Here is a 24,912-nt window from a genome sequence, read left to right as displayed (position 1 = left end):
TTCTAGGTATGAATAAAAGAAGTAGAGTTATAGTACACAAGTAGTTAACAAGTTCATTTTGTCTTTCTTTTTCACGACATAAGTAAATCACATTCAAACGAGCATCCACAAAAATTGTCCTCACGTTCACAAAAAGATGAAAGTCACGGGACTAGCCTAGTCGTTAAATGAGTATGGTACAACTATGAGTAACTCGATGATTATACATAACGGTTGGGATATAATTGATTGATAAACAATGTCTTTAATTATTGTATTGGTCATTTCATCCCCTTATGTTCATAACAGACATTGTAATTTATGGCATAATTTCAATCCATCGCATCAAAGTTTGAAATTATTTGGTAAGTGCATGGCTATGAATTTAACCAAAATTGGCACTATTTACCAACCATAAAGACATGAACATGAAGGGCCCCCCCTCTCATTTATGTTCAACACAAATACACAAGAGGAACAATGAAATGACCCTTTGTGCTTAAGGTCACATCTTGCTCACCCTAAATTATTCCATCTCCTATCCTCCCTTTGCCCTTATGCCCCTATACTTTCCTCTATTTGCATCTTTCTCCTAACTTCGATACCCATCCAAAACTATGAATAGTACTCTTCGTTCAAGGCTCAGACTACAGAATCCCGTAAAAGTTGTTGGTTTTGTAAATATGTGTTTTTCGATTAATTAGATACAAATTATCGACTGTAACGTTTGAAGATTCAATTTTTCGACTTCTGTCTCATACGATGATGATGATGATGATGTGTAAAAGGAATATTTAATTTTTTTTTTTAAATAATTATGATTTATTTCATAAGGAAATTGAAAAAGGCATCCAAGGGTATAACGGTAATTTAATAAACAGGAAAAGTTGATAAAGGGAGAAACATGCAAAGGAAATATGCGGCAATTAAGGATGGGATCTTTAGAGGATGCCTCGGATATTTAATGCAATAAAATAATAATAATAATAATAATAATAAAGATAAAAATAATATTTAAAAAGTTATATTTGTCTTTTTAAAATATATTTTTAATACCAGAATATATTTGGATATTATTTTTATATGAAAACGACTTTCTCAAATATTCTTAAAAATTAAACAAAAAAAAAATATATATATATTTAAAATTTTGTACAACATTTTTCTTAAATCAATTTTGGATAATTGTTTTAAAATTAAAAAAAAAAACAAAAATGTAAAAGCGTGGTATTATAAAACATTTTAAACATTAAATTTTATTGCTTTTTATATGAATCACTTATTTCTGATTATTTTTTTTATAGTTAATTCTTTTAAATTTGAGCCATTTTTTTGTATTCTTAGAAAAACTTTAATATTTATGTTTAATTAGTCGGTAACCTTAAAAAAAAAAATTAAAATTTTAATTTTAAGATCCTATTATACATAAAATTTAAATTTATATCTAATAAATAAAAAGTTTAGAAATTCATAAAATTCAATTTTGAGTTGAGTTTATATTAGATTTTGCTATAAAAAAAAAAAAAAAAAAGATTACCCATCTATAAAAATTAAGAATAATAATAATAATAATAAATAAATAAATAAAAACATAATTGTCTCTCTTTGACCATCTCTCTCTCTCATCTTAATGCTCCATTTTTTTTCAGCTACCTTTCTGCAACAGTTGCAGACTCTCTCTCTCTCTCTCTCTCTCTCTCTCTCTCTCTCTCCCGTATTAAAGAAAAAGAAGGGAGAAAGGGCAGAGTTTGTTCTGTTTTTTTTTTTGATGCGGCCTTTCTTTCTCTGTCCACTGTAACACAGAGCTAATTGGTTTTCCCAATTCCCCTCTTTTTCATTTCTGCCAATCCAATCAGATGCTTATACGGATTTGATTTCCATCCTTTTTTTTTTTTTTTTTTAATTTAATTCTCCTCCTTCTTCTTCTTCTTCTTCTTCTTCTTCTTCTTCTTCTCCACCGCTTTATTGCAACTTCCACTTTCTCTCCCTCTCTCTCATCTCACGGCTACGATCCTTTTGTCCTCCAATCGTACGGCTAGGGCACCTCGTTGTCACCCCTCTCTACGTAAGTAACCCCCCTCCCTCCTCCTCCTCTATGGAACAACACAAATGAATTTGCCTTCCATTCATCCATTCCTTTTCTCCCTGTTTCTGGGATCAATTTCCCTTTTCTCAAATGGGTTTTTAATTTTACATCACTTTCATTAATGCCTACTTTATATTTTCCAACACATGCAACGCCTTCAATTACATGCTCTTATTTCATGGTGGGGTCCTTCCCTTTTTTGCTTTCTCTCTACACTCTTCTTCTAACCTTTTTACTTCTTTCTAATTACTCATTCACTTCTCCTCCACTGCTTATTTCTATTTATATTGGATTTGTATGTACATCATACTGAATGAGTTTCAGGATTCATGATTTCTTGGATCCATCGCTACGTCTTTACTTTAATCTATTTCATCATTTTGATATGCATTACCCAACGTTGTGGGTTTTTTGGTTGTAGTTTTAAGTTTGTTTATGATCTTGATTTGATATCTTTCACCACTTCTTCCTAAATCACTTCATAAGGCTATGAATATCATAGGCTTAATTAATGCATTATTAGCTTGCCCTTTGGATAAACTAGTTTGACTTGAGATTTGAGAATCCCTTTTGGACTTTGAAGGATATATGCATCCAATTGATAGGTGAAACAGGTAAGTTGTAGTGATTGGAAGTTCATTGCTAAACTATTGTGATTGGTGATGAATGTCACAATCAGCTAAAGGGAAATCTGTAGGGACCATTCATTTGGATTAGATTTCACATGCTTCTATGGAATGTTTTTCTTAATCATACCATCTAATGCCCCTTTCTGCTCTCCTTTTTTGACTGAACCACAGTGTTCTCATTCATTTTCTGATTCTGTAATGATTTAGAGTATCAGATTTTCATTGCTAAGAACCTCTTTAATCATGTGAACCTCATCACAGGAATGTCTCCATATTTATCATGATTTGCGGATTCATTTTATTGATCAATATGTGTTGGTCTTTCACATACTTCCCTTGGAACTTTTTCTGCACTACTTTTGGCTTCTTTTCTTGTTAAAGGGCTAAAGAATGTACATAATTTCTAGAATTATGTTGATTTTTAACACAAATATAAATTTTTTAAACAAATTAACGAAGTTGACCACAAGTTTAACTCGAACTTTAACTCAAAGGTTTGGTATGTAGAAAGGTAAAAGTTGAGTGACATGAAGTTTTTCCGAATGATCTTGGACACAGATGTCATCTCTCTTATTTTGGAATTATATGGTTCGGAGTTGATGTTTTGAGCAGTGGAATACTTTTTGATGGTCCTACCAACTTTTGATTTTTCTACTAATATATTTTATGATTGAGGTAGACGTGCACATATTACCCATTGTATGCTCTTAAACGTATTGTCCTGCCATTTATAAGGATGGTGTTTCTGTGTTCTAGCTATAGTTCTACCTGGTGTTCCTAAAGGTGCTTGTGTTCTGTCGTTTTTCTAATGCCTTTTTGCCCCTTCCATACACTAAGCCTTCAATTCCTGTTGGAGGAGGCAGCTTAGGAATTCTTTTACTTGTAACTCTGTATTATGTTCTCAGAAAACTGGTAACATCATTTATGTTTATGATTTGCAGTTAGCTAGCTGCATCGTTCAAAAAATGGCTATGGAACCTGATGGACCGAAACGAGCAAGGAAAAGAAACCATTTGGTTCAAGTAAATGGTGATTATAATTCACTGAGTATGAGTGAAGATCTTGATCCCTGGACTGCTTGGGCATACAAGCCTCGTACTATATCCTTGTTACTTATTGGTGCATGCTTCCTTATGTGAGTGTTTTGTGCAATAGCTTGTTTCTTATCATTAAATTCTTCCGTCCAAATTTTTGCTGCATTTGTACTGGTTTATTTTGAACTTTGTGTTGGCTTAGCATATGAAGGAAACTTTGGCTCTTTAGTATATTTTTAACATCCGTTATTTATCTTGTTGCTCGTCTAAATGTATGTCTTAACCAGCTGGTCTAGTGGAGCCCTTGATCCTCAAAACGCAGCACATGAGGATAGCACTAAATCGGTCAAAAGGTTTGTGTCGATTAGAATTATGTCATCACTGTTTTGTTTATGTTAGAAGCTCATCCTACTAAGTGCTATTCCATGTAGGGGTGTATGGGCTATGATTTCAGTATTTCTTGCCTATTGTTTGCTGCAAGCCCCATCAACGTAAGTGGTTATTCATTGAACATTCAAACTTGACATCCTCATCTTTTGTATTGTACATAAAGAAAAATCTATGGTATAGAGTTTACATTAATACTTCTAAGAAAGTTGGAATGTTTTTTCGACTCTAGATTTGCTTTGTTCCTTTGTTCCTGTTCTCCATCTACACGTCATTTAACAAGATGATCATTGTTTCTGCATTAGAAAATTGCAAATCTCAGACTTCTTTCATTGTTGTTGAGACCTTCATTTTATATTTGTGTGTTTTGTAATCGTTTGTTTAAAACTATCAGTTCTAGTTGTGGATTTGAAATGGAAGCTTTTTGAGATCAGTTTGGTAGGATTTATGATTAGAGAAGTTCTGATAAGGTATTTTCATTCCCCTCACACTTGAGATCTTACTTGCAGGATTTTGATTAGGCCACATCCAGCAATTTGGCGTTTGGTACATGGAATGGCTGTCATTTATTTGATAGCGCTTACCTTTTTGCTTTTTCAGGTCATGTTTCCCTTATAGTGGAGTATTGTATTGTGTAATTGATAAAAAAAAAACAGGATCGTGATTGAATACTTCAGTTTTGTGTATAAAATTTTCATTTTATGACTTCTATACACGTTCTACATTTAGAAATCGGCTTTTGTTTTAACATCATGTTATAATTGTCTTCCAGAGTCGTGACGATGCTCGACAGTTTATGAAGTTTCTCCATCCCGACCTTGGTATTGGTAATGTCCTACATCTTTGTTGAACTGTTTTGGTGCATTTGGATGAATCTAGTTTTGGTTTACATATCCTTCCATTTCATGCAGAACTTCCTGAAAGATCTTATGGTGCTGATTGTCGTATTTATTTACCTGAAAATTCCAGAAGCAGGTTTAAGAATGTTTATGTACGAAATCTTTTGCCTATATACTCCAACTGTTCTGCTGCAATATTGTTTTTCACATCTATGATATTCATCATACTTTCTTGTTCTTATTTCCAGGAGACACTTTTTGATGAATTTGTTCCAGCTCATATAATTGGATGGTGGGGGAAGGCTATAATGATTCGTAACCAAGTTCTACTATGGGTATTGTCCATCGGGTTTGAAATGATGGAGGTTCGGTTTTTCATTCTCTATGAATTTCATATGGTGATCTTGATCGAAGTTCGGCATTCTAAGTGCCTTCCTTCGTCAAATTCATTGATATAATCATTAGATCTCTTGATTTTCAGCTAACCTTTCGCCATATGTTGCCAAACTTCAATGAATGCTGGTGGGACAGTATCGTTCTTGATATTTTGATTTGTAACTGGTTTGGTGAGATCTCTCTCTTCCTTCCCCATGGCCCCATGATTTGTTTGGCACTCTTAGGTTCTGTTTGGATTAATTGTTTTTCTTGTCATATCCTATCAGAGTAAACTTCTTGGTCTGTTATCCAATCTTTTGAGTTCTGACTTTCAGATGTTTTGAAATAGGTAGATTACTGGTTATTGAATCCTCTTACTTAGACAAGGATGGTTCGAGTGTTCTCATAGTTTTGTGTTCAACTAATAGTTGAGTTTAGGATAAATACAGGTTTTCCGAGTTCATGTATAACTAATTTTGCAGGCATCTGGGCGGGCATGCGTACCGTTCGATACTTCGATGGTAAAACATACAAGTGGGTCGGTCTCAGTCGTCAACCAAACATTATTGGAAAAGTACGTTTTAAGGCTCCATCTGTCAGTATGATATGAATTCTTCTTCAGTTTCTGATAGATTATCTTTTTGTAAGCGTTATTAGTTGTGGTGATGCCATCCCTCCTCCTTTCTAGCTAACTAAAGAATCAAATGTGCTGTTTCTCTGTTTCAGGTGAAACGGACACTGGGACAATTCACACCGGCGCAGTGGGACAAAGATGAATGGCACCCGTTGCTTGGTCCATGGCGATTCATTCAAGTTATAAGTCTTTGCATCATCTTTCTGACAGTCGAGCTCAATACATTCTTTTTGAAGTTTTGTCTTTGGGTACCTCCTAGGAATCCTGTGATCATATATAGGCTAATCTTGTGGTGGCTAATAGCAATCCCAACGATTCGCGAGTACAATTCGTATCTTCAAGATCGGTACACTCCATCTCTACCCCTATGAATTCTTATTCTCTCAAACAAATCCATCCACCTTGACTAATAATATATATTCCAGAAAGCCTGTGAAGAAAGTTGGCGCGTTTTGTTGGCTCTCACTTGCAATTTGCATCATTGAACTCCTTATTTGTATAAAGTTTGGACATGGTAAGATTTTGTGATCTTCTAAATCTCTAATGGTTTAGTTTCAAGCTCGTAACTGGCTGCATTGGTGTGTTTTTATGTCAGGTTTATATCCCAATCCAATGCCCCTAGGGCTGATAATCTTCTGGAGCTCTATTGGGGCTGCACTCGTGCTACTCATTCTAATTTGGTCGTGGCAATCACATCGAAGTTTAGCGAGAAAGAAGCAATGATCTCTCAGCAGCTGTGGTAGACTATTCTTTAGTTTCTTCCTGTCATAAGGGGGATTCCCATGTAAATATTTTACCCAGCCCACATTGATTGTACATGATTTTCCTCTTAGAAAAGGGAACTAGTTTCCCAGATGAGCAATCTTTTTTCGTTTTGGAAATCGAGTTTCCGAGTGGAAAATTTCCTATTCTTTTTCTCTAGATAGAAGCAAGGGTAGATTTGATTTAGTTTTCGGGTTTTCATTTTGCTTGTTAAGTTTATTTAGTTTTTGTATCTCAGATTGATATATTTTTTTGATTATTTTTTCTTTTGGGTTCTCTCCATACTCAGACATCTCCATTGATATTTGTAGTTACAGAACATGAAACTTCCAAAGCACAGAATGCTGAGTTCAGAATCAGCTGGATTCAGTAGCATTAGAATCTCTTGAAAAGAAAAATATACATATATAAGAAGGATAAGCTTACGGAAAGAACTTACATTGTTTCTCTTATGTTTACACAGTTTCTTGACCTCTTTGAAGGGATTCTCTGTCATTTCTATTACATTTGCAGGAGCAGCTCCATCTGGTGAACTCCCTTGTGAAGCAAAGCAACAAAGACTATGAATAATCCTGTTTTGCTTGGAGGAATGTTGCGTTGTTGGCGTGTTGTCTTCTTCGTAAAGAGGCACGAGACTGCTAGACATGATATTTACTGTGGAAAATGGTATAGTGGTAAGCTTCTTCTTCCATGTGGTTCTTCCCTTCATTATCTCTTCATTCTTAGCTTCCCCTTCAATTTGTAGTAGATGTGTATACCTCAATGTCCCTTGGTTATAAGATCCCAAGAGCCCACCACATTTGAGAATCTCAGATGCCAAGGAAAACCCATGTAGGATACTGATTTCATTATCTTCTATCATGTCCATATCCTGAGGATTCCATCATTCTCTGGCTCACATAGTGATTGAACTATATCAGAGCTTGCGCATTCCCTTCTGTACTCTAATATGATACTAGACAGTTGATGGGACTCCAAAACATGGTCAGGTGTCGTCTGTAATAGGCATATAAAAGTGTCAAAACTTGAATGGATTTCTTTTTCCCTCTATCGGTAAATTTTTGACCCTCGGGGCGTCTTAAAGATTTCAATACCCCTGGGGATAAACTCGTGGTTCGGTTTCTTCAAACCACCACGAATCGAGTTATAGAAGGGGAAAGTCTTGCTAGAGTAATGAATGATACCTCTAGCATCCATCTTAGATACTTGACATTGTTGACATGGTGGTTCATGTCCAGATCACTTCTCTTTGGCTGGGTAAACAGCAATTATCAGCATTTCTTCTAAATTCGGGTGGAAACCGAATCGTAGTTTTAAGTTTTAAGGATTTTTACCTTCAAGTCAGGGTTCATGTACTTGGCTTTGTCATCAAGCTTGGAAATTTTCTCAGGGGCATCTTCTTTGATAGCATGCTTTTCTATAAACCATGGTGAAATCTCTGCCCTTACCTCATCTGGCATTTTCGAGAGGCGTCTAGTTTGCTGGTTCATCATCACCCATGTGCTGTTTTATGTTTCACCAAGTTTAGTACACCAGAAGAGATGGCAGTAAATGAGTACAAATTTGGAGGAACTGCTATGTAGATATCAAATTCTTATTACCTTGTACCTCGAGCATAAACATGATCGGTGGCCTAACTTCTTATTAGCCAATCTCTCCTCATTCCATTTTTACCCGATGCCCCAACCCACGTATCGATATCAACAATCTCCCCCCTGCAGAGCTCCATGTGCACAATGAAAATGAGTGACATTTCAAGAAGATAGATAACAAGTTCCCCATGATCATCTCAAGGCCCAATAGATGCAAAACTGATGACTTAGTAGGAGTAACATTTTGAAGGTATCAAGAGAACACACCATATAGGATAGTGGTCGACTTGGACGTGCATTCGCAAAACAACCCAGATGAGATTGTTCTTCATCATGCCATGGGTGGCCCCAAAGCCATTGCTGAGGAGTCCAGACATCCAAACATGATTCAATGCTGTTTCCTACAAGAAACACAAACGGTTCCAATGAATTAAAGTGAGCTAAGCATTTCGTCGAACACAAGTTGGGCATCCCTTACCTGCAGAAGATTCATTACACTCTCCAGAGTTGCAGTCTTATCAGGACCAACTTCATACGATCGAATCACAACAGTTTGTCTATACCCAACACCTCCTTCGATGATCAGCCCTTGCCGATGAGTATCGACCAGCTGCTTCTTCGAAGGAATCTTCTGTCGAACATCATTCACAACACACCCATTTTCCGCAACAGAGGCAATCAAAGATCTCGAAGAAGCTTCTGAAATGGACCCAATAAAATTGCCATTAACGTTAACATACCTCTGCTTGTTAGAATCATTCGCTTCTTTGGCAGTGGAGCACCTCACAACATAAGAAACAGGGCAAGAGAAAGAAGCCATTTGAAGAGCTTCTGAAACAGAGGATCGGCCATCGCGATCTTATAGTAGAAAATGGCGGATTTGCCCAAGGAAGAAGAGAACAAGTTACTTCATTCTCAGTAGAAAAATGAAGATAACAAAGAAATGCATGGGTCCATCGGAAAAATGGCTATGGAATCTTAGTATTGATCGACAATGGAATCGTTGAAGGACGAAGATGGAGATGGAGTTTGGATCTTTTGCATATGGAGGAGAATTTTCTTTTGAGTATTGGTAGATAGAGAGAGTAAAAGTGTATGTGTGAACATAAGACCTTGATTGATCAACCCATTTGCTTGTGTGTGTGTCTCTGTGTGTGAACATAAGAAATTTGAAATTAGAATTTGGCACTTTGATGTCACCGGTATTCCTCTGCAATATGATCGCGTTACCTACTTCGAAAACTATAAATTCATATTTGACCTTTGATGACCCCAAAATTCCATTCTTTAACGACAGAGTAACGCTAGCTAACGATTGAAATGGTCAAACTACCTACTTAAGTTATATCATTATTTAATTAACAATTTTAACACAAAACACTCAAAAAAAAAAAAAAAAAAAAAAAATCATTGTTGAAATCTTAGGATGCCAATAAAATCTTTTATTAAGTATTAGAATTAAATAAATAAAACTATTTTTCTTGTTTCCTTTTAGTATGTTCATACAAATGACTTACATTGAAGAAAAAGTAAAACTTATATTATTTACACAAATTGTTAATGAGTTAATATCAATAATAACATTTCGTTTTTGTCATTTCAATTGTAAAATTTAAAATAGTTAAAGACAGATTTTATTCAAATCCTAGTACTCATTTTGCAAACAGTTTTTTTTTTTTTTTTTTTTTTTTTTTTTTTTTTTTTTTTTAACCAAATTCTTGGAAAAAAAAAACTTAATTACAAACATTTTTAGAGCAATTATTGCACTTATTCAACAAGTTCATCCTCACTGCTCAACTTCATTCTTAATCCTTACTTAAACCAAAATATATTATAAACTTATTTGCGTAAATTTTTGTGAGATCTAACATTGGATGGAGAAAGTAATGAAACATTTCCGTTAGTTGTGTGGAAACCTCCTCTTAATAGACACGTTTTAAAACCATGAAGAAAATTTCGAAAGTGAAAACCCAAAAAGATAATATATGCTACAATGAGTTTGAGAATATTACTGTATCAAGTCTAAGTCTGTAGAAATAATTCATACAACATTTAATAAATAGTTTTTTAAACAAAAAGATCTTGGAAGTCCTTAATCCAAATCATTTGAATCATGCTGTTGTACAAGATTATATTATATGTATAAGATTATATGGTATCAAACCTATGAGCTTGGTTGGTTGATTCAATTTTATGAAAATGTCTACCTTCTTTGGTTATTAAAATGGTGGATTACCCCAACCTAAATGAAGAGTTTGAAGACTTTCTTCCAAGTTCGGATTACCTCGACCTAATTAAAAGATGCAATGCGTTCTACTAAGGTTCTTTAAATCTTGTATTTATTATTTTTTTTTTCCCAAAGAGAATGAAGATTATTATTGGACATTTTGAAATGCTTAACCAAACTATAGAAATAGAATAAAAAGCAGATAAAATAACCAAAATTAATTTGGAATTATCACAATTTTCACTTAGAATAAAATATGAAATCATACTCTCTAAATTCTTATAATCTAATGCACATTCCCAAACTGGTCTGATTAACATTATCTACCTCACTGCTTTAGATTACAAACAAGAGCAAAAGTAACCAAATACGGATCACCTCTCAAACCTTAGGTTGCCGGACTGAGGGCTGAGCTTCAGTATCAACGGCATCCTGTTCCAGAGATGGTTCATCAGATGCAGCTGATGGTGGTGGTGATGGCGATGGCAATGGCGATGGCAATGGCGATGCCTGCAATTCTTCTTCTTCTTCGTTGTTGATGGTTTCAGCTGGTGGAGACGAATTTGGCTCTCCACCATGTTCAGAGTTCTCCGGATGAAAATTGATTGGGAACTTGGTGACTCTGGGCTTGTCAGCAAGAATGTTTCTTTGGATCCTTTCCACCAAAACTTTTGGTGGAGGTTCCTCACGAAGCTGTTCATCATCATAATCGTTGTTCACATAATATCCTACTCTTATAAATTCTTGTCCCATGTATGAACATGTTAACAACAGTACTGTGACCCCCGTGATGTCTTCTTCCCGGATTTTTGACGGATCCGGAGGGTCTGCCTGCAAAATTTCCAATCCCAACAAATGTACCAGTTCAGAACAGTCAGATTCCAGTTTGAGCAGAAATTTGAGTCAACACGAGTGAAATTTTATCAGGTATCTCTATAGATCGATGTTTGACCAAGACTACTTTTTTTCGGATCAGAAGATAAAAGTTCGAATCCCCCAAGTAAAAATATGATAATCTATCACTAAATTGTAAGAATTACTCAAATTTTAACTGGAATTTGATTTCTTTTTAAGCCATGCTAAAAATGTCACTAGTGAAGAACCCGGCATATAATACCTGAAGAACAAAACGGTAGTTGCCAACGTTAACAGGTCCAACGAGCACACTCTCCAAAAGCTGATCATAGGTTTCATCCTCGGCAGATCCGACATAGGTGAGTTTCCATTCTAGATCTGTAGAATAATCAAACAGAAAACATGTCATTAAAGTTGATTTGAGTCAAAACCCAAAATAGAATACATCGATCATTGAGCTAATAACTTGAGAAATTTACAAAATAAACATATAATTACTTGTATTATTGGAGAAGAAATGACAATGCAGTGTTTCTTATCAAATTAATGACCCGTAAATCCAAAATCACGTGCAATAGATTGAGTATAATTTATAGTTTAAGCTAATAGACTATTGATCTTATACTTATATTTTTAATACTTTGGTCACATCTAGGTTCAAAATTAGTAAGTCTAGAAAAGTGACTCTTAATATCAATCTCCAAAAAGAATAATAATTACTAGAGTTTGAGCACATAATTTTTTGTTCTATTATCATCTGGGTTTTCTAGTAACACTAAACTCTTACCCAACCATCTAATGAACTATGGACTAAATACTCAAGAAAAATCCAAACATCATGATTAACACAAATTATGAGATTGGCCTTGACATGATAGATTAAGTTATAAAATTAGTGTTGATTTAACTATATCTAGTATTCAACGTTCTAAACCAAACCTCCACCCACAAGAAAAAAATATACAAAGAGGATGAATAAGAACTTTTGACATGAGCATTAGGAGTTAAAAGGCATATATGAATCTTTAATATACGGAGTATACATACAAATATCCTTCAAAGATAACAATATCAAAAGAGCTGAGTAGAAATGACAAATTTCTATCACATACTACCCAGGCTCAAGCATCAAAATCAGGATTTAAGCATGAAAAAACACATCGTTAGAATACAGGCGTTAGGTTACGAGATTTGAACTTAATATTAAATCCGAACAGATACAGGAATCAGGGGCATAAAGTTTTCTTCCGCAAAATGTGAGTAGAGAAACGATTGCAAACAAATCATTAACCAAACGCAAATATCCAGTTTACAAGCCGAAACACTAGGAATATCCTACTCTTAATCTGATGAATCCAATAAAATAATTTCAAGACAACATCTAATTACCCCAACATCAACTATTCAAATCATCATCCAAACTGATGCAATCTATCAAAACAAAACAGAATACCGTCTTTAAGCGGAGTTAAGCACTCATATGAGATCTCGAACTGAAATGGATTCAGAAATGCGGCAGGGTTATCCAAGACGGTGACGTTAGTGATGTTGACGGCACTCATCGCCAGAAACCGGAACGGAGCTCTGTAATTGATTCCCCAAATTGATCGATCTTAACCCTAATTCGGGGATCACTCATCAACGACCGAACGGAATAACGATGGCCGACTATAGGCACTATTGAAGTTGAAGATGGATCCCAAATGAAAAACCAACAACTGAGTTCGTCGATTATATATAAATCGCCGCCGATGGAATTTTTGGAGGGAAATGGAATGTCCAAATTGGCGGGAGATTTAGAGATTCATCGTTACACAATAGTTATAGATTGATGAAGTTAAAATTTAGGTTAACAAATATGATAGAAATTTCATAAAAATTTATGAAAAATGATTAAAATGGTTTGAATTATTTTGACTAAGGTTTAATTAAACCATTATGTCAAAAATGTAATATATTATTCATATTGAAGACAATGAAAATGTTGTCAAAATAAATAAATATTTATATATATATAATATACTCCGAAAGGAACTCTTATGGATAGAAAAAAAGTTAGTTAGGATTTTAAAGTTAAGTACAAAGAACTAGTTCCGGTGCCATTCAAGTGTGCCTCAAAATATTATTAAGTTCTTTAGGTCTCCTGGCGAGTCGTTTCTATTAGTCTCTCATCACTATCATCATCATATCTCAAAGTCCTCGAGGTGCGACCTTGGTATAAATTTTATAGGGTTCATGCATGCTAAAGCTCGACCAACTTTAAGGTAACACTGTGAACCCCTGCCGCTCGTGGCAGGTTCACCAAAAGAAAGCTAACTGACAAACTTTCTAATAGGCCCCCGAGGGCATAAATCATACATCATAAAATAGGTCAGTTCTATGGTTATCTGAACTCCTGACAATCGAGTCAACTTTATGATGAGGGGCTAGTTGGCGAACTCCCTACCATTCACCATATAACCGCATAACTCACATGCATAAACAATAATCGTGACTAACTCATAAGATACATTTGTGGGTCCCTAGCTCTCGTGTGACAGACTTACTACAGGAAGCTAACTGGCAAACTTCACAATAGTCCTCACACGGTATGATCATAATTCATAAAATATCATAACCTAGTTCTATGGTTATCCAGGCCTCTACAATCGTGTCAGGTTCATGGTTAGAGGTTAGTTGGCAAACCTCTAATCGTTCTCGTATAACCGCATATATCATAAGCATCTGAAACAGAGACATAACATAGCGATCTGAACATGGATACCTAGTCATAAATTTCATTCATAAGATAGTGTATACGTGTTTGAGTAAACATTCATAATCACATTCAACATGTGTATCTCAACTCATTCTATGCTCAAACATAAATAATCGATTTCCCATAACATGCTCTATATCATACTAAAGACATGCTTTCAATTTCGGTTATATCATAACTCAACAGCTCGTTCCTTGATAAACATGTTCATAACGTTTAATGTTCTCTTTTATACATCAAACCAACTCATTTCATGCTCAAATTTCAAGGTATTCTAATCTGGCGTTATCATCTATACATGAAGACATTTCTTGTAACAGCAAATAAATTTTTTTAAATCTCGCCGAAAATCTCAAATCGCGAGATTTCTAGCGAGCCATCAAAGATCTCGAAACAAAACCACCCACACTTCCTTTAGAAAATTTCACCTCCCACAATCCCTCCATCAACTGTTTAACTTTGCGTGTAGACGGTAAAACACAGTAAGCCCCAAGAAGAGAAGAGAAGAGAAGAGAAGAGACACAAGAAAGCTTATGCGAGTACTCAAACATTATATTAAGATTTTATTTTGACGACGTTTTTTCTATTTCTTGTTTTAAACTAAATGGATAAGTCCATGACTTCATATGAAATGTTTTATTTAAATTTTTGCATACGTTGTTAAAAGGCAGGCATGTAATGGCATCTCTAATTTGTGTAAAAAAAACATAGGAGCTTACAATTAGTGAAGTGGTAGATTGTCTTAATATAATTTTAAGATCAAAAGTTGTTCTAATATTAAAACTAGCAAGTGTGACCTTCCAAGTTTACCATCAACACAGAACTCGAATTGAGAATGAACCCTTTTGGGAAGCCCAATGTCTTTGCTCGCACACAAGTCAGTGTCTAACTTTGATAGCACCAGTATTTACCCAAAGTCACTGCTAGCATATATTGTCTGCTTTGGCCTATTACGTATGGTTGTTAGCCTCATCGCGTATGTTAGGAGGAGGTCTTTGCACCTTGCCGGTAAGGCTTATATATATATATTTTTAAAAGGTTCACTAGGATAGAATTATTTTTTTTTCATACTTTTTTTTATCCATCTTGCATTCTAACTTGAATTTGTTTTTCTTAATAAATGGTTAATAAACAAATGTTTAGTAATTAGATTAATTGAACTTAATTTAAAAAAAAAAAAAATCGTTGTCCACGAGTTGCTAGTATACTAAATTGATTGCTTCAGTCGAGTAAGATACAACGACTTACATTGCTAGCGTAAAAACTACCTCGAACATGGAGTTGATGGAACTAATGATAAATTGTTTTATGCATCTTGTCATCACTGGCACCTCGACTTTGAAATCTATCTTGAAAACAATTTTTTAATTTAACAATTTGATCTTTGAGCACTGGCACCTCGACTTTTCTGAAGATGCTTGAGATAAAGATGATCCAAACACTTCGAAAAGGAGTAAACCTATCCCATAACCTTGTATACATGTATGTTTCTATAGTCAAAAAACTCGTACACAAATCTCATCCTCGTTCATACCTAGTAAGTATACCATCAACGACTCGAGAAGCATGTGATTCAAGTTCCGACTACCCATACAAATTCATGTTCACACATATATAAATATAAATAGAGTTTAGAAAATAAAAAATAAATATGACCCAGATATATTTTAAATGCTAATAGCTTGTATATTATTTGTAAATAATATTGACCACAAACGTAAATCCAACCCAGTCAAAACAAAGAAAAAGTTACCGTAGTATACGATGATTTGTTTTTAATCTAAAATTGACTAAATATAATTTATTTAAAGCGTTTTTACCTAGAGTAAAATAATAATTTAATATAAAACTGATTAATTTAATAGTAAAAAACGAATATTTTAAATTCAGTAATTAATTCAAAGATGGGATATTTTTCTTAGAGGTTAAAAAAAAAAAAAAAAGAGAGAAAAGGGGGAATATCCAATTTGGAGGACTGCAGGCGTTCGTATATTGGCTTTCCACTCTCGTTTTTCGAAGGCTTAGATGAACTTCTGAAGCCCTAGCGAGCGATGGCTACACGCAGACTCTTATCTTCTCTGCTCCGATCGTCGGCACGGCGGTCTTCGTTTAGATCTCCGATCTCATCTCCTAATCCCAGGATACCATTGTCTCACACTTCACGCGCTTCCCCATATGGCTACCTCCTCAGCCGTGTGGCTCAGTACGCTACCTCTGCAGCTGCGGCTTCACCGCCGTCTCCACCTTCACCTGCTAAATCGGACGCTGGAAGGAGTGGAAAAATCACCGATGAGTTCACTGGAGCTGGCGCGATTGGTCAGGTTTGTCAGGTGATTGGAGCTGTCGTCGATGTCAGATTCGTCGATGGGTTGCCTCCAATTCTGACGGCGCTTGAGGTGCTTGATCACTCGATCCGGTTGGTGCTGGAGGTGGCGCAGCATTTGGGAGAGAATATGGTTAGGACTATTGCTATGGATGGGACGGAAGGTCTCGTTCGAGGGCAGAAAGTGCTCAACACTGGTTCTCCTATCACTGTAAGATATGATTTTGACTTTTCTGATGGTACTGATTTCATGAGATTTGGGTTGTTTTTTCAGATCCTTGTTGTCTATTGTCAACATCTTTCTATTTTGTCGGGATTGATGTGAATTGAAGCCGTGTTTACTTGGGATGTTGAAATGGAGGTGGCTTACAATGTGTCGATTGCACGCTACGCTCTTCCATTTTGTACCTTTGCAACTTATATTGTTATAACCACATTGGCGTATCCCTTCGAGTCAATAACACCAAATAAATTTTGCAAAAAGTCATTTCAGTTTTGTTTACTGAATCTCAAAACACTGATAAATCTATTACTTGTCGGTAGGAGGAATTCGCACACTGGTATTGGTAATTGTAGATCCCTTGGTGTTATACTGTTTCGATATTTGTGTGTGCGATACTGGTAGCTTTCATCCGCTCTCAATTCTCAATCTGTGCATTTTCGCGTGAATAATGGTGGAAAAATGATTTTTTCTGGACTTATTTTCGAGACGGACATAGTAATTTAATGGGATACTTGAAGTGATGATGGTTTTCATCTTTATGTGGGTAACATAATGTTATTCAGACAATAAGTGCGTTTAAATCTAATATTTTTGTCATGCTTTTTTTCACTTGCAGGTTCCAGTTGGTAGGGCTACTCTTGGACGTATTATAAATGTCATCGGAGAGCCTATTGATGAGAAAGGCGACCTTAGTAAGAATTTAGGATATACTATCTTGTTAATGTTTTTATGATAATTTGATGTGTAATTTGACAATGTTAAACTGCTTCAACAGAGACCGACCACTATTTGCCTATCCACAGAGAAGCCCCGGCCTTTGTGGAGCAAGCAACCGAGCAGCAAATTCTTGTAACTGGTATTAAGGTAAGTTTCCTTGGATGGATTACATTTTTAGTTTATTTTCTTCTTTTTTTGAACTCAGAACTGGATTTGTTGATGGAGTTGGGTTATATTAATGTTGCTATGCTTCACAGGTTGTTGATCTTCTTGCTCCATATCAAAGAGGAGGAAAGATTGGGCTCTTTGGTGGAGCTGGTGTGGGAAAGACTGTGCTTATCATGGAACTTATCAACAATGTTGCAAAAGCACATGGTCATTTTTTGTTATAACAATGTGAAGGCTTTGATTTGCTTTGTTCATATTCTTGACAATGCATCTAATAGCACATCTATTTTAACAGGTGGTTTCTCCGTTTTTGCTGGTGTCGGAGAACGCACTCGTGAGGGTAACGATTTGTACAGAGAAATGATTGAGAGTGGTGTCATTAAGCTTGGTGACAAACAGGTGATAAGTGACACTTCCATTACAATTTTTTTGTTTGTTGCATCCTATGACTCCTGAATTTTCTACACTTCATATCGTGATTTTTCTTGAAACTGTATTGATAGTTGATACAATTCTTCTGTTTAATTAGGCTGATAGCAAATGTGCTCTTGTATATGGACAAATGAACGAACCCCCTGGTGCACGTGCTCGAGTTGGCCTTACTGGACTAACTGTGGCCGAACACTTCCGTGATGCTGAAGGACAGGACGTGCTTCTCTTCATTGACAACATTTTCCGCTTTACCCAGGTAAATTTTCTTGAACAAGTTAACTACCAAAAAATGTCTTGTAATTCGGATGAGGGTGATAACACATCAACCAAAAAATGTCTTGTAATTCGGATGAGGGTGATAACACATCATCATTGCACGGTCCTTATACCATCTTGCAGGCTAACTCAGAGGTGTCTGCACTACTTGGGCGTATTCCATCTGCTGTTGGTTACCAACCAACATTAGCTACTGATTTGGGAGGCCTTCAAGAACGTATTACCACCACTAAGAAAGGATCTATTACATCCGTACAAGCTATTTATGTGCCTGCTGACGATTTGACTGATCCTGCTCCTGCTACCACGTTTGCTCACTTGGATGCTACAACTGTGTTGTCGCGTCAGGTAGACCAACTTAAAGATTCTACTGTATTTGAGAAATAAAGATATGTCAAGTTCCGTTGCTGACTTTCCAATTGTATTACTATCATTGTTCTTTGTTTAGATTTCAGAGCTTGGTATCTATCCTGCTGTGGATCCTCTAGATTCTACATCTCGTATGCTCTCTCCTCATATTTTGGGAGAGGACCATTACAATACTGCTCGTGGAGTACAGAAGGTTCTTCAGAACTACAAGAATTTGCAAGATATTATTGCCATTTTGGGGATGGATGAGCTTAGTGAAGACGATAAGTTAACTGTTGCCCGTGCTCGTAAAATCCAACGGTTCCTGAGCCAGCCTTTCCATGTTGCAGAAGTATTTACTGGAGCACCTGGAAAATATGTGGAGCTGAAAGAGAGTGTTAACAGTTTCCAGGTACCTTCCTGTTTCTTCACTAACTGTTTTCGTTCATATCTGATAACTCAATTTCCTTGTTCGACTTATAAATTCTTGGGTCTCTGACTACTGGCCCCTCCTATTACTAAGTTTTGCATTACTACTTCCCTTTTACTGTAGTGGTTCTGATGCCCAAGTTTTTTTTTTTTTTCCCCCTTCAAAATAAAAAAATTAATCTCTACCTCAGCAATTTATTGATCCAATTTTATCTTTGTTATTTTCAAGTTTTACTTTCCTTTGAATCCTAGTCTTGATTCATGCTCTCTACTCAGTTGGTGCTATTCTTTGAATGGAGAAATGTCTTAGTTTTATGCTTATAATGAATTTTTAATATTTTCCCATGTATGAACTTAATTATGGATTTAATTGGTGTCTGGTTTTAGAAAAGGTTTCCAACTATTCATTGTGGGGAATGTTTTTCTGTGTAGAAGAAAGAGGAAGTTGGGCTTATGGTTGCCAGTTTAGTTTTTGTACTAGATTCTGTATTTGCTAATTGGTTACATATATGTACAAAAAGCTACATTACTCAGCCCAGTTTGAGTCAGTACCAAACCTAGGTTACATAAACGTATATCTGTAAAAGCCTTCTTTTCTCTGAACAATCAAGCACAAGCACAAGCTACATAGCCTAAGGTCCCATGGACTACAAATGGTGTACAAATCCAGATTTTTCAATTCAAGGTTATTGGCTGTCTGATCTCATGAATCAAATACCTTCTAGGTTTAATGGTTATTGTAGGCGTTAGGCCTGTTATGTTTCTGTATTGTGTCCAGGATTTTGTGCATCGATCCTTGGTTTTTGCACCTTAGGGGTTTTTTTTTATATGTTAATCTACGGTGGTTTTAAATGAGAAAAATAATTCTACAACAGGGCTATTTTGTAAACAATTTCGATTCCCCGATCTGAAATGCTTGAGAAGGCATGTAAAAATCGTTATTAACGGGTGCTCTTTTGTCTCCTTGTTTGACAGGGAGTTTTGGATGGGAAATACGACGACCTTTCCGAACAATCGTTCTACATGGTTGGAGGCATTGAAGAGGTGATTGCAAAGGCGGAGAAGATTGCCAAGGAATCTGCTGCCTAGTTATTTCATTTTTCTCTTTTATCTTTTTATAATTGTGAAGATCAATAATGAAGGTAGGCGAGATGTTGGCAAAGTTGTTTGTCAACAACAGGATTTTTCATTTATATATATTTGTACCCAAAAGAGATCTTCCCTTATTGCCATTTTAGTGTGTTGAGGGAGAAATGAAGGCACTTGATTTTGTTCTTTGAAGGGGGAAAATGGACTCTGGACTTTGTATATTTTCTTTTGCCTAATCAATTCCAAAACATTGGGATGCAGTTCAGAAACTTCTCCCCTCGTTTTGGTTATATTTATTGCGTCATTAGATTGATTTTCCAGTACAAGTTTAAGTAGCTTCTTTCTTTTAAAGACTTCGAATTCCATTGATATAACCTGAAATCCATCAAGTTATGGAAGAAACGAAGGGTTTCTTTTGCCAGACAAATATGATTTATGAAGATGAAGGGTTTCTATTGGATGACAATCTCTCATCAAATGAATAATTGTGACCTCTCGGGAGAATCGATGACTGCATCAAAGATGCACAGTACATTTGAGAACTCTTAACTAGACTGTGGAACAAAGGATTATTCCGGTATCCTAGTACATTTGAGAACTCTTAATTGGCTAGCTGTAAATAGACCTAGACTGTGGAACAAAGGATTATCCCGGACCTACACCAAGGTATTGACGGTCATTCTCAAATATTACAGAACAGAATTTGATACGATGAGATGGAACGGGTACCTACTCTTAACGGTCAAAGCGAACCCTTTCATTCCGAATTAAAGAATTTGGAATGACGGAACCCTTTCATTCCGAATTAAAGAATTTGGAATGAATCAAATCTCCCCAAGTAGGATTCGAATGAGGCAGAGCCGCACCCTGCTGGTGCATAATGACCGATAGAATATTTAATTTATTAATTTTAAATAAATATTTTTGCAGTCATTTTATACATATATTTCCACAAGTTATTTTTGGTCTACTTTAATCATTTAATTTAATTAAAACCGAATTAATACCATTTGATTAAAAAAAAGAAGATATAAAATATGATTTACATGATACCTCTATACCATTTAATTTCTAATGTTACTATGATAACTCTTCAAATGACATAGGAACTAAATCCGCTTAAACTTACACATTTTTTTCTGTCTCTTAAACTTCAATGCATTTTTTGTGTTTTCTTTCTGCATTAATTGCGGATAAAGGTTTGCAATTTGAGTAGAGTATATATGTCGAGATATTTCTATACCCTTAATAGTTCAGACACGTACAAAAAATAATTACTAATTCGCCTAAATCAACTAAGTGACTCTACTGTCGGTCTGGTTGGAAGAATTCTTTTATATATGATGATATGTGCTCAGTGGCCTTGCACGTGTCATGTGTGTGATATGCCATATGATGTGATATGATGTTATGAATGTGTCATTTTATGATATGCCAAATGATGTGATGATATGAATAAAATGTTATGCTCGTCCTCCTGGTAATGCATGAGATACCTACTATGATTTGTTATGTTAGGCCATGATATACTATGACAAAATGTTTTGAAATAAAGGAAAACTACGAAGCAGAATTTCCCTGTTATGTTACGAATGGAATGATTTATGAAAATTTATGTATTCATATTATTGTGTAATATGTGAGAAAAAAATGGAGTTGCCTAGCATAATTTATTACGAAAAAATAGATGGGGACCTCACGCATAATTATATGTTCACGTGTATCAGAATATTTTCCCTTTATGATGAGAATAAACACGTACACTATGCATCATGTTTATCATGATGCTGCAACGATCACTATTCCCTCCGAGTGTCTGGCAATAACTTAGAGAAGCTAGCCCGACCAGCAAACTTAGGGGCTGTGCGAGCTTATCTGGTGGGCTTATGCTCGCACGTGTGGATCATGTATTGAGAAGTACTACACATTTAATTTGCTCGAACTAAAAAACCACCTAAAAGAATGGTTTTAAATGATATGTTTCATCAGCATATGTTTGCATTCCCTGACCCGAATAGTGGAGTCGCTTATAACTATTTCTTAAAAACATAAATTTTATTTGGTGCTATATGAAGCTATGGTGATAGCTGAAGATTCGATTAATGTTAATATCTCTGGTGGACAATATCTACTAGCGATATCCTTGAGTTTGTTACAACAACAGACCTTCGACCTCCTTACACCATCCAAACCAGTATCCACCACATCACCAAGCAATAATAATCAGCATCCAAGACTCTCTCTCAGGTTTAATAATAGTCAGCATACAAGCAATAATAATAACAATTAAGGCATCAATTTAGTTAACATTACATGCTTATAAGAATAAAACAAGAACAAAAAAATAAAAAATAAAAAATACTTGGATTAAAAAAGTTGTACGAGGGCCGATCCCTCGTAGTCTTACAATTAGACCAGAATCGACTCTTGAATAAAAAACACAAATTCTAGCTGCTCGATCACGACGTTATAGCTAAAGTTTGTCATGGTTTGATCTTACAAAAGTATAAAGATGCTACAAATAAAGATTTGAGGGTGCACACATTTCTATCATCGGAGACACGGATGAGATGTTGCCAGTGTTGAATACATAAAACTGCAACATTGAGGAGCATCGAGTGTTGCATTGTTGGACTATTTATGTAGTGACGATACATTTCAAAGTAGGATCGAGATGTTACCTACACGGGTCTAAAGACTTAGACAAGTTGCTTAGACTAAATTTGAAGGTTTGACCAACTCAAAGGTTTCAGAGCTACTAACCGTTGGGGTTGACCCATGAGAGATCCCAAATTAGTTGGAGGAGAAGGGAATTAAGCATTACTTACAAGGACGTGAAAATCGACCGCAAATCATAATAGATTAAGCAACAATATCTGTTACGCTTAATCATGTACTTGTTTCTTGGTTAGGTAAGCTCAACTAAAAAATTATAAAAATAAAACTATTCGTTTTGAAAAACAAAAAGCAATTAGTTAAGTACGGCAACATTCATATCTATCGATATTGCCAAAATAAAATAAAATAAATTTGAGTTTGAAAGTTTTAAGTCAATTGTACGAAGAAGTCAATTTGAACTCATCAACAACCTAATGAATGAATGAGGCAATTGTCCCTCACTTTCTTTGGGACACAACCAATCAATGTTTTGAATGCAATTGTGGAATTTTTTTTTTTCTTAAGAACATTCATGGAAGATATGTTTCAATAATTTTCTTTTGAAGATCTTTTCAAGATGAATTTTTGAGTACACTTGCCATGTACAATAGTTTTTGTTTACTTATAAAAGAATTCAGATATAATATTCGATGGTCCTTCCACTACTACATGATCAGGTTATAATTATTGATCTTGTCAAAACTATTCTCATGACCAACACATATCCTTTCACATGATTTTACACTAGTTTTGTGAATGAGTCGGGGTGTTTGGTAAACTTTAAGAAATGGTTAGTTTGGAAAGTTTTGAGTTTTAAATGATATTTGATCTCGATTATTTATTGCTGTGATTTATGAAACAAATACCTTAGTAAAGATGGATTAAATATCTACAAATTTTCATGAAGAAATTAGGAAGAAATCTCGAAATTGATCGATTTTGGAAAAAATTCTTACGCAGGCATTGAGGGACGAACACACGTCACACGTCAAACGATAGGCAGAGCCGCACATTAGGCCCAATGGTGGACACATGTTGAGGAGTGGGAAGAGACACGTGACGACACTTGGCGAGGACACACATCGCAATGCTATAGGACGACCCGATCTGACCCATCATCTCAAAACTGCATATGCTCTGCCTGCACGCTACGACCCGAATCGGCTATCCGAATAGACCGCCCACACCTGTCTTGGTTCTTGACACATTTAGTGAGAAAGGCACCACATGTCAATGTAGATCGTTCGAGTCCCCCAACTCCAGGTGTGTGTGGTTGTGTGTGTAGACAATCATTCTTCACACATGAGGGCGTGCGTAGGCGTGTGAATATGCCATTTTGGTATGTTCGACCTCCATTCGACTATTTTTCGTCCCGATTTTGATACTAACTCTATTTTGATTTGAACTAGGACCAACTAAGATAATTTTAGAAATTTTGAAGCTTTTATTGGAAAGCTATCCCTGAAAGGCACAGATCATCCAAGTAAGTAACCACACAGTCTTTAGGTAAGTAATACTTATGGGAACCGGTAGGACATGCTAGCATGCAAACATATTTTACCTTAAGTGGTTAGAATATGCATAATCAGGACCTATAATGAGTAATTTGGATGAAAAGGACATGCATGATTAAAAATTATGAAATTGCCCTAGAACGAGAAATTAAGAAACAAGTCTATTTTGATGTTTTTTTGCTGTGCAAGAATGGAGGATGAGATATTGGGATTTGTGCTTTAGATGATTGATTAATGCTATCTTCCTATTGAGTTTGTTTGATTGTATGTATGATTTATGTTTTATGACTTCCATGTATTATGTGGTTGATAGGACTGTCCCTAATAAATATGTATGATAGAACAAGTTTTTCGTGCTATGAACGATTGATAGAAATATCTCCCTAGTAAAGCATGCATGAGAGAACTCAGTTAAGGGTAGGATGCTACAGCTACAACTAGTGTTGTTTATATGTTGACCCATGTCAGTACATTTACCCTAAGATCGTGACCGATCAGAGGTTTAGAATCGTGTCCACCAAAGATTAGTTTAGGCTGAAGAGCTAACTCTAAACATCTTGGAAATGAGAGATGAGATT

General features: G+C 35.6%; 3 protein-coding genes and 1 pseudogene across 3 annotated transcripts; 2 read left to right on the top strand and 2 right to left on the bottom strand.

The window, feature by feature from the left end:
• The first annotated feature begins 2,064 nt into the window (after positions 1-2,064).
• On the top strand, positions 2,065-7,078 carry LOC111487009 (CDP-diacylglycerol--serine O-phosphatidyltransferase 1-like). Its single transcript, XM_023134211.1, has 13 exons — positions 2,065-2,246; positions 3,636-3,829; positions 4,016-4,081; positions 4,160-4,219; positions 4,625-4,715; positions 4,888-4,942; positions 5,027-5,106; positions 5,203-5,319; positions 5,436-5,520; positions 5,812-5,903; positions 6,056-6,309; positions 6,389-6,477; positions 6,559-7,078. Exons 1-13 carry the CDS (start codon positions 2,187-2,189, stop codon positions 6,684-6,686), a joined length of 1,371 nt encoding a protein of 456 aa, XP_022989979.1. The 5' UTR covers positions 2,065-2,186; the 3' UTR covers positions 6,687-7,078.
• Positions 6,962-9,483, bottom strand: LOC111487008 (annotated as a pseudogene).
• Positions 9,484-10,731: 1,248 nt separating this feature from the next.
• On the bottom strand, positions 10,732-13,245 carry LOC111487014 (probable histone chaperone ASF1A). The gene is made up of 3 exons (XM_023134217.1): positions 12,853-13,245; positions 11,662-11,777; positions 10,732-11,375 (listed from the first exon to the last, which is right to left on the bottom strand). Exons 1-3 carry the CDS (start codon positions 12,959-12,961, stop codon positions 10,926-10,928), a joined length of 675 nt encoding a protein of 224 aa, XP_022989985.1. The 5' UTR covers positions 12,962-13,245; the 3' UTR covers positions 10,732-10,925.
• Positions 13,246-16,124: 2,879 nt separating this feature from the next.
• On the top strand, positions 16,125-20,430 carry LOC111487006 (ATP synthase subunit beta, mitochondrial-like). Its single transcript, XM_023134208.1, has 9 exons — positions 16,125-16,691; positions 17,320-17,395; positions 17,479-17,567; positions 17,678-17,795; positions 17,884-17,987; positions 18,118-18,276; positions 18,420-18,644; positions 18,745-19,056; positions 20,049-20,430. Exons 1-9 carry the CDS (start codon positions 16,209-16,211, stop codon positions 20,160-20,162), a joined length of 1,680 nt encoding a protein of 559 aa, XP_022989976.1. The 5' UTR covers positions 16,125-16,208; the 3' UTR covers positions 20,163-20,430.
• The last annotated feature ends 4,482 nt before the right edge of the window (positions 20,431-24,912 follow it).

This window comes from Cucurbita maxima, unplaced genomic scaffold, assembly GCF_002738345.1.
Source record: "Cucurbita maxima cultivar Rimu unplaced genomic scaffold, Cmax_1.0 Cma_Scf00012, whole genome shotgun sequence".
NCBI classification, from domain to species: Eukaryota; Viridiplantae; Streptophyta; class Magnoliopsida; order Cucurbitales; family Cucurbitaceae; genus Cucurbita; species Cucurbita maxima.
The sequence above is the reverse complement of the archived record's forward strand: the minus strand, read 5'-3'. Positions and strand labels throughout refer to the sequence as shown.

What these genes read in the sequence shown, in the direction of transcription:
- LOC111487009 (XM_023134211.1), top strand. Translation starts at nt 2,187, where the DNA reads ATGCCTACTTTATATTTTCCAACACATGCAACGCCTTCAATTACATGC. An exon ending in ATTGGTGCATGCTTCCTTAT is followed by an intron (nt 3,830 to 4,015) that starts GTGAGTGTTTTG and finishes TGTCTTAACCAG; the next exon opens with CTGGTCTAGTGGAGCCCTTG. An exon ending in TCGGGTTTGAAATGATGGAG is followed by an intron (nt 5,320 to 5,435) that starts GTTCGGTTTTTC and finishes CTTGATTTTCAG; the next exon opens with CTAACCTTTCGCCATATGTT.
- LOC111487014 (XM_023134217.1), bottom strand. Translation starts at nt 12,961, where the DNA reads ATGAGTGCCGTCAACATCACTAACGTCACCGTCTTGGATAACCCTGCC. An exon ending in CTTAACTCCGCTTAAAGACG is followed by an intron (nt 11,778 to 12,852) that starts GTATTCTGTTTT and finishes ATTATTCTACAG; the next exon opens with ATCTAGAATGGAAACTCACC. An exon ending in ACTACCGTTTTGTTCTTCAG is followed by an intron (nt 11,376 to 11,661) that starts GTATTATATGCC and finishes GAAATTTTGCAG; the next exon opens with GCAGACCCTCCGGATCCGTC.
- LOC111487006 (XM_023134208.1), top strand. Translation starts at nt 16,209, where the DNA reads ATGGCTACACGCAGACTCTTATCTTCTCTGCTCCGATCGTCGGCACGG. An exon ending in TTCTTGTAACTGGTATTAAG is followed by an intron (nt 17,568 to 17,677) that starts GTAAGTTTCCTT and finishes TATGCTTCACAG; the next exon opens with GTTGTTGATCTTCTTGCTCC. An exon ending in AGAGTGTTAACAGTTTCCAG is followed by an intron (nt 19,057 to 20,048) that starts GTACCTTCCTGT and finishes CTTGTTTGACAG; the next exon opens with GGAGTTTTGGATGGGAAATA.